The 9,375-nt window shown below is 45.2% G+C and overlaps 1 protein-coding gene across 1 annotated transcript; it reads right to left on the bottom strand.

Annotated features, from left to right (window-relative positions):
* Positions 1-1,921: 1,921 nt before the first annotated feature.
* On the bottom strand, positions 1,922-8,213 carry LOC140491896 (doublesex- and mab-3-related transcription factor A1-like). The gene is made up of 2 exons (XM_072590340.1): positions 7,132-8,213; positions 1,922-3,147 (listed from the first exon to the last, which is right to left on the bottom strand). Exons 1-2 carry the CDS (start codon positions 7,658-7,660, stop codon positions 2,315-2,317), a joined length of 1,362 nt encoding a protein of 453 aa, XP_072446441.1. The 5' UTR covers positions 7,661-8,213; the 3' UTR covers positions 1,922-2,314.
* Between the last annotated feature and the right edge of the window lie 1,162 nt (positions 8,214-9,375).

Genomic DNA, 9,375 nt, shown 5'->3' with positions numbered 1-9,375 from the left:
AGAAGATGATATTACATGGCCAGTGTTAATCTTTTAAAAAATAATCCTCATTTTTGGCATCTGTCACACCATTACCACAACACCAGGTTATAGTCCAACAGGTTTATTTGGACGCACTAGCTTTCAGAGCGCTACTCCTTCATCAGGTGGTTGTTAAAATAAGATTGTAAGACACAGAATTTATAGCAAAAATTTACAGTGTGATGTAACTAAAATAGGCAGCACGGGGACTCAGTGGTTAGCACTGCTGCCTTATAGCATCAGGGTCCGAGGTTCGATTCCAGCCTCGGCGACTGTCTGTGTGGAGTTTGCACATTCTCCCGTGTCTGCGTGAGTTTCCTCCCACAGTCCTAAAACGTGTAGGTTAGGCAAATTGGATATGCTAAATTGCCCACAACGTTAGGTACATTAGTCAGAGGGAAATGGGTCTGGGTGGGTTACTCTTCGGACGGTCGGTGTGGACTTGTTGGACCGAAGGGCCTGTTTCCACACTGTAGGGAATGTAATCTAATTATGGCATTGTAAAATCAAAATATTTTATGGTGTGGTTAAAATTAACTTTATTGAATGTTTACATAAGCCTATTCATTTTTTTAAAATTGGTATTATTATTGAATCTCCTCGCAAAAACCATTATTGCTTATATTTTGTAGGGAGTGCCCATTGAACAGATATAAAACAAAAAAGGGCAAACACCTTCCTCCCTTTATCATAACGAAGACGAAAATTAAAACCGGCTTACTTTTAATGGATTTATTTTTTTCATCTTGTTTACAACAATAAGAGATCTGTTATCAATAGCACTTAACTCTGAACATTAGTATACAAAAATATCCTGACTAACAGTAACACAACCTCAGCCAGTGAACTGCCTGCTGTAAATGTCCATCCTTTTAGGGTCAATTACCGTTCAGCCTTTCGACGTCCAGTGTGTGGGGACGGATAGCTCGCAGTGCTAAAATGTTATGGCCTTTCCTCAGAAAATCTTCGGGATTTTTATATTTCATTCACCTAAGTCTTGCGGCAATGCATTGTCCGGGTGATTTTGTTTTCAATTTGTCAAAAATACACCGACTCCTCTCCCTTGCCTGTTCCCTCAGGCAGCATGGTTGTCCAACCCCAGCAGTGCTCCTCTCTGGGTTGCAGTAGTTTGATGAAATACGTCGTTTGTCAGTGCCTGTGTGTTTTTTTTCTGACTCCATAGCAATTTCCCGGAGTTGGGAAAACCCGGAAAGGTTTTAGCTTACACTCTCCTTCCCACCCCCACCCCCCTTCCCCCGACCCCTTTAACTAACTCGAAATAAGGCACTTTTTTGTTTTGTTGGTGTTGCTGTACACAGTTCGAACAGGTAGGTTTGAGTCAAATGCTGCTCCCCTTGCGCAGAATTAACAAGTTCTTGGGAAATGAAAACTCGACCTGACCTGAAACGTTAACTCTGATTCCTCTGCACAGACGCTACCAGACCTGCTGAGCTTTTCCAGCAAGTTCTGTTCTTGTGTCTGAGTTACAGCATCCGCAGTTCTTTGAGAGTACTTTGTTTGAAGCTATATTTATTATGCAACGTGACAATACATGATTAAAAAGCCATGTGAGACCACTAGAGCGAGTGGTACTGCTAATCCGTGTTAAACATTCAAACCAATCAGAGTGCGATCAGTCTATTAAATACAGCCAGCTAACTGTTCACACATCACCTGATGGATAAATCTGCTGTTTCTTTTCAACTGCACTTCGTTTTTTTAATGTATAAGTGTGACTAAATATTTTAACTTAGTGCACCAGGTGCGGGGTCATGCACTCAGCAGTTACAGCAAAAACTGAAAGCGTCTCTTCTTCAATTGCTGAACTTGGTCCGATTTTCCATCTCACTTACCCTCCCCCTTCCCACAACCCCCCACCCCCCCCCAAAAAAAAACCTGTTGCAAGCAACATGGTAAAGTCCACTTCTGTATCCTAGGCGTCTCCCCTCCCAGACTGCCTTTCAGAAACGCTGTCCACCATGGCAAAGGGAAATTACATTCTCTGGCCTGTTCACTAAACTCTCCAGAGGCATCAGCGAAACGGGCCACAGCCCAGCGTGGGTTTATCATTACCAGCTTCAGCCAATGCTGTATTTTCCAATCTGTTCAGTACAATGCTATTAGCCGCGACATATTTGAAATCAAAGTAACCACGTTGATTTTCAGTTGGATCCGTGGAACAATTTGGTGACAAAGTGAAACTAAATCGGTCCGTAATCATTGAACCACCGTTTATTTTGCACATTCCAAGTTTCCCTGCTGTGCCACACATTCAGTTGTCTCACGGAGTCGCTCATTGTTTTTCTGGATTGATTCGAGAGTACAGTCCACTGGAACAGAGTGCCTCTTTGTTCTGGAAGTATGGAAGGTCTCTAACGATTCCCGGGAAGGAGTAGTCCATGTGTGGGCGAAATGGGAGAGTTGGCATCAGACCAGAAGTGACATAAGGGGACATGAAGGTGGGGAGCCCCCGGCCAGGGCTGGAGTATGCCAGCCGGAGTGGATTAACGCCCAGCCTGGGGTTCAAGCCGTACAGATTGGCGGGTCCTCCGAACACAGCGCTGGACTGCAGCGGAGAGAAGGCGGATTTGGTGCCCAGGGATCCGCCAGAGAGCCCAGCCAGGGTGAAGTGCGGGGGTCGCTGGAGTTCCGTCGGGTCGGGCCCGGGGCACGCCACGTCCTTGCCTTGTCCCTTCTGCTCCTTCCCATTGAGCACCTGCTCGATGGCCTGCACCACGTCTCCCCTGCAGTCTGCCAGGATACACTCCAGCTTGTCCCTCTTGTGGCTGGGGAAGATTTTGGTCAAGATGTCAATGGGTGCCCTGTGGTTGGCCGACGAGCCCGGGAGACCGGCCATCACCTTCGCCAGCTCCTTGGGTTTCTCACACTCGTTGCCCGACTCCACGTCCGACGGAGTCACTGAGCGTGGGCTGTCGGCGCCTTCCGATGGAGGATCCGGGGATGGGGATAGCCGGCCCGGCTCGGTCTCCCCTGCCTCGGCGCTTCCCTTCTGCTTTCCATTGGTGTCTGAGCCCTCCGCCTCTGAACCAAGAGAGGGCGCGGCCTGAAGAACCGAGCGGCTCACCAAACCGTTGTAAAATAGCTCATACTTGGGACTTTTCTGGCCTAGAATAAAAACAAAAGACACGCTTAGACTAGGCACAGGAACTTAAAATGATCAACGAAAACATTACTTGATTTGCAAATAGATACATTACACACAAAGATCAAGAAAACAACTATGACAAAAGTTTATAATTTGACACGGTACTGTACGATTCTTGTTTTAACTGAGTGAAATTCTCCTGTTAAAAGGAAAACCAAACCAAAGTAGCCGAGATCCCCCTCATGTCCCATTGATTGACTCACCTCAGTGTTTCTACTCAGGGTTTCTACTATCTTTCAATCGATGCAAATCACAAACAAAATCATGTGACATTTCTGAAGCAGGGTCACTGGACTCAAAATGTTAATTGTTTTCGCTCAACACAGACCATCTGCAGTCCTCACTTTCTACGCAGACCAGCCGAGTTTCTCCAACATTTTCTGTGTTTGTTTCAATATAAAATATTCTGTTATGCCCAAGAGGATAGTTTTACTGCTCGGTAGATTTGCGTGAATTAAAACGATAATTTTTTCTTTAAATTTTCGCTCAAATTCAAATTATTTACGAAAGGTTTTGATGCCAAACGGTACAGAGTCGTAGAATTGTACAGCACAGAAACAGAGCCTTCATCGACCAGAAATCCTAAACTAATCTAGTCCCATTTGCCAACATTTGGTATCTCTCCAAACCCTTCCCATTCGTAAAACCATTCAAATGTCTTTTAAACTTTGTAATTGTACCAGCCCCTACTATTTGCTCCGGCAGCTCATTCCATACACACACCACTCCCTGATGAAAAAGTTGTCCTTTGGGTCGCTTTTAAATCTTTCCCCACTCACCTTAAACCTGTGCTCCCTATAGCTTTGGACTCTCCTACCTTGGGGAAAAGAGCTTGACTCTTCACCCTATCAATGCCCTTTATAATTTCATTTGAAACCCTATCTTACGAATGTGTTTTCATTCAAACGGTCGTTGAACGAAAACTCCCCCCTTTTTAAAGTACGTCACATAAAATCTAAAATCCATATTAAAACCAGTAAATCTCCAGCTTGGCCCAGTACAAAAGAAGGCTTCAGATCAGTCTTTCCCCAGGCCAGGAATTCAACGTGTGTTATATAATACTCTAAATAAAAACCGAAAGAACTGCGGATGCTGTAAACCAGAAACAAAGACAGAAGTTGCTGGAAAAGCTCAGCAGGTCTGGCAGCATCTCTGCAGAGAAACGTAACGTTTCGGGTCCGGTGACCCCACCTCAGAACTGAACCCGAAACGTTAACTATAATATCTTATCATAGATTCTGTATGTTTTCAGAGGAATTCTGGGTTCTCCCAGGAGCATCTTACTGTTTTGAGTGTGTGCGATAACGTTTTACCACTCAGTTCCCCAGATGCTGGCAATGTTTGCAAATTGCAATCAATCTGTCGTTTTGGTTTAAGTGCTGTGTAAAATGTCTGCCTTTAGCTGCAGTGGGTAAGTGACCTGCTTGTTTCGTGAGCAGCCATTTCTGCTTTTGTGAACTATACCTGGTCTCTTATCAGCGAGCCAGAGCTCAGCTTACTGAGAGACAGCCCATTTTCGGAATCTTCCCCCACCCCCGACTCCCCCCCCCCCCCCCCCCCATTGTATTCGACTATCTCGAAGCACATTCGCGACTCTATTCCTGCAAGATCTACAGAACATTCAAGCTTTTAAACAGTTTACAGTTCTTCCAGGGCAAGGACACTGTTGGAATCTGGTTGCAAATCATTCCACCCCATATTTAAAATTTTATTTTGCATTAATGTATACGAAAAAGAACTGAATTCGCTAGGGTCTGTTAGTGACCTTCAAGGGACACAGTATAGGATGTACAAAAAAAATCAATAGTTTAGTACAAAATTTTACTCTACCAGGGAAGCAAAGTTCTACATTTTGTTGATATTCCCTCATTTACCTCACTTAGGTATGAAACGATGTGTCACATCAAAAGGCAACCCATCTCTCACCGCCACAACATATACACCCTTTGAAATGAATGAAAATTTAAAAATATATATATATTTTTGTGGATTGGATTGCTGCCTTTCAACACAAGTTTCCGAGGTTGAGGAAAAATCATTTTCATGTTCGCAAACACATTAACATTTGTCCACAGTAAATTGGCTTGAGGGTGATCTCAATAAACTGCAATGTCTATATCACTACTTTTCTGGTCTGCATTATTCCCAGCTTGAAGGCGTTCATTTAAAACAAGTTTGGACGGGTCCAATGCATTCGTTTAATGTAATTCACAAAAATGTCCCTTTGCCGCCCGACTTGGCATCTCCTGTTAATGTCACGATCCAGTCGCAATAACAGAAAAGCATCTAATAGGTTACTACTTTCGCAAAAGCAAACAAACCATCACCCATTAGAAGCTAAAATCCATAGTCTCGCTTAAAGTGGTGCAGCCTAGACAGTTTAAACCCCACCCGGTAACCTTTCTTACGAATGGAACACCTCTCTCCACATATCACAGTATCTCCAGTATTTTCTATTTTTACTACCAGTCTAGAGTAACATTTTGTGACACATTTGCGTATTGGCTGAATACAATTACTTGAACAAGGTTTTAGATTCTCTCTAATTTCCCATTAGGCTATTGACATCTGAGATTTGTAAATAAATCAAAGTCAGATCATTTTTGAGGATGGTTTAAATAAGATCAGAATCAACAGTCCATTGTCCAATCTCTGTTCGATTCCTCCCCTTATTGGAAAACTGCAACAGTAACAAGGAATGGTTTCACTACAAAGGAAAGTAGAGTAATTCCGAGATTAACTGGAAGCTTTCCTGTTATTTGTAAATCAGCCTTTTATTTCAAATTATTTCAACCTGTTCATTGTTTATGGACAAGTGGAGTAAAGTAGACATTTGACTCAAACTTGTATCATTTCACGTTTCAGCTGCTCGGACTGTACAATTTGACCCACATCAGGAAAATATGGTCAAGCAGAAACTGCAGCTTTGTTTTCTTTGTAAATAGTCTCCACATAAAGTTTACATTTAAGCCTCACGCAAGGCTGTAGTCCTCATTTATTATCCTGGGGTGCAGTGAGGTGAAAGGGCTTATTCCCCACTTGAAATGTTTGTTGACAACGCTCAGACCTTATCACGGAGTTGGCTATTGAGATAATGAACATGTTATTGCTGAAAGGATGATCAGATACTGACTCGAATATTTAGATAATGTGTTGGGCTCAGAAACAACTGCTAAGGGAGAGTTTTTTTTTAATCAAGAAGATTGACCATTGTTTTCCAAACAGCAATTTCGACCCAGAGAGAACCGAATAATGTTTTACCAACAAGAGTGCACATTTTTAAATGGGGTAAAATTACACGCAGTCTGTTTTAAAACTGATAACTTAAAATGGCCCGTCATTGAAAACAGTCGAGTTCTGTTAGTGTATGAGGAGGTCACGATTTGAAATTAGTGATTTAAGATGTTAACCCATTAAGCAGAAAATTATTGAATATTCCAGACTGACCAGGAGTACTCGATCCACTAAACACAAACAATAAATTTACAACCGCTCAATAATATGTTTCAAATAATTTTGATGGGGGAGGGGGGAATGAAGTCGAATTATAGCAGAAACCTGGCACTATCGAACATTGAACAAAAACAGAAATAGCTGGGAAAATTCAGCATCGATGGAGACAGAAAACAGTCGACATTTAGAAACATCAACAGAAATTGCTGGGAAAATTCAGCGGGTCTGGCAGCATCTGTGCAGAGAAATCAGAGTTAACATTTCAGGTGAGGTGACCCTTCCTCAGAGGAGTTTGTCTGCCCACAGTTTCTGCAGCAATTTCTGGAGGGTTTTTTTGTTGTTGTTGTTCCCCGTTTTATTGTCACGACCGGCCGGTGAGGGGGGTTTAGCCCTCAGCTCTGAGGGAGGGTCACTCTTGATTTGTCTCTGCACGGAGCCGCCGAGCTTTTCCAGCGGCTTCTGCCCCCGGCTGTGTGTCGCACCCTCCTCACCTTCCTTCTGCTTCTGATAGTCGGCTCCGAAGATCTCGTAGGGCGCCGAGACGGCTCTCGATCCCGGGATGATGCTGTTGGCAGCCGCGGCGGCCGCTGCCATAGCCAGGCCGGCTTCGGCCGCTCCTCCCCCGGCGTACATGAACTGGAGCTCCCTGGCTTCGTTCTCCTCCTGGGCTTGCTGGCGCCGGAGAGCGACTTGCGCGGCCATGACCCTCTGCCTCTCGGCGATCAGCATGCACTTGGCGCACAGGCAGTCCCTCCAGCGGCAGAAGCGCTTGTGGCCCTTCAGCGCCGACACTACGCCGTGGTTGCGGCAGCGGGCGCACTTCGGGGTCCGGGGGTAGCGCTCGGCGGCCGAGGCGGCGGCGGCTGCAGCGGCGGCCGCCCGCAAGAGCAACGCCGGCGGCCGGAGCAAGGGGGAACCGCCGCCCGTGCCGCCGCCGACGGAGATGGGTACAGCCGCGGGGTTAGGCTGCAGACAGGAGCCCGGGAGCGGGGCAGAGGCCAGAGACGCTCTGCCATCCATCCCCACCCCACCAAACAAAAATAAAATAAACCAGCAAGGAGCAATCTTATTTATAATGATCAATTAGAGGTGACTTTTTTTGTGTGTGCTTGTTGTTTTACAGCTGGTCTCGCAACAAAATAGCAACAAACATTGTTGTGCAAGAAGATGCACCAAAGACGCTGGCAGGGATTTGCAAACTACTGCACCCTCATGAAGGGTCAATCAACAGCCAGCACTTCCCCGGCTCACTGGAGATGTGACATGCTGCAAATCATCAGGAGGACTTTTCTATTGAAAGCAAAATTGTTTGGATTACAGCAAACCTGACTTCGAGTTAGATCTCTTTTTTTTTGTCACATGCACACTCTGTGGCTACAAATGCGAAGGAAAAAGAATCGGGGATAAGCGCTCTGAGTTTGCACTTGCGAATTGCGACTACTCCTGAGTTCTGGACTCCTGATGAAGGGTTTATGCCCGAAACGTCGGCCCTCCTGCTTCTCGGATGCTGCCTGACCTGCAGTGCTTTTCCAGCGCCACACTCGCGACTCTACTCCTGGTAATCTTGCCCGGCCTCTGTCCAAGTGCAGACGCTGCAAAAGATAAATAGATGACTGACATGTGGACTTGCCCCCGCCCCCAGCTGGCTGTCAATCACACCCGGGGAGGGCGGGGACATGGTAGGAGAGCTCCCCTATTGGCTGGAGGTCTGCACCAATGGAAACTCACATTGACTGGCCCCCTGCCCAACAGCAAAGCAAACTGACCCCTCGCAGACTCTCGTGATGGGCACTGCTTGTCGGTGGCCACTCGGGTGTTTTTCCTATCTTCCTGGTGGTGGAAATTGAATAAAGATTCGTGCACCTTGTGTCTCTCACTGTGTCTCACACCTGCACACACACGCACCATGGATGCTGGGGAAAAAAAATAAGCACTACCGCAGTTAGGCGGCAGTGTGGGGGTTAGCAGTAAAAAAAAACACTGGGTGAGAGGTACTGCTCACTCTGAGAGCATGCCTCTGAGGGAGCTGGATCAGTGTGTGAAAAAAAATAAACAGGAGTGTCAGAGGTTCTGTTCACTGAGAGCTGGTTGTGAGGGAGCTGAATCAGTGTCAGAGATTCTCCACGTGGAATTTAAAAAAAAACAGACTCTCATGATCCACCTCCACACGAGGGGCTCTTGTAGCACTCTGTCCCTCCCTCTGAGATAGGGGGCCCGGCTTCAAGTCCCACCTACTCCAAAGCTGTGTAACAATATCACCGAAGCAGGGAAAATATCTGTAACTCAACTTGGAGAAACACACATTTGAAATAGTCAGCAAGCCATGAACAGACTTCACTCTTCAAATCTAACCTATGTCAGTGTTATGTTCTAACTTAGGCTGTTTCTGAACAAGAGTTATCGAAATTCCTCAATACTGTATTCTGTTCCTTTAGATGTTTCACGAGGCGTTTTCATTTTACTGTCTTCACCAAAAACACGCTAAATTCCGGCCTAAACCGTTTGTACATCTGCCAGATTAACTGGTTTGAATAAATACACCTACAAATGACTCGTTTTGTAGACAGTCCTTTTTTTTGTGCTAGCTTTTTTTTAGAAAAAACAGACAGAATAAAATTAGCTTTTCGGCATCCGCAGGTTTTTTTTGTTTTACTTTTGTTTAATTTTTCATTAGAATAAAATTATACTTGGTTTCCACTTTTCGCTGCCAAATTTTTATTGAATAAAGTCATGTC

This window comes from Chiloscyllium punctatum, chromosome 2, assembly GCF_047496795.1.
Source record: "Chiloscyllium punctatum isolate Juve2018m chromosome 2, sChiPun1.3, whole genome shotgun sequence".
NCBI classification, from domain to species: domain Eukaryota; kingdom Metazoa; phylum Chordata; class Chondrichthyes; order Orectolobiformes; family Hemiscylliidae; genus Chiloscyllium; species Chiloscyllium punctatum.
Note: the sequence above shows the minus strand (reverse complement) of the source record. Positions and strands in the feature narration are given on the sequence as shown.

Coding starts and splice junctions, on each gene's coding strand:
- LOC140491896 (XM_072590340.1), bottom strand. CDS start 7,660: ATGGATGGCAGAGCGTCTCTGGCCTCTGCCCCGCTCCCGGGCTCCTGT. Junction 3,148..7,131: donor CTATCAGAAGCAGAAGGAAG/GTGAGGAGGGTG, acceptor TTTTTATTCTAG/GCCAGAAAAGTCCCAAGTAT.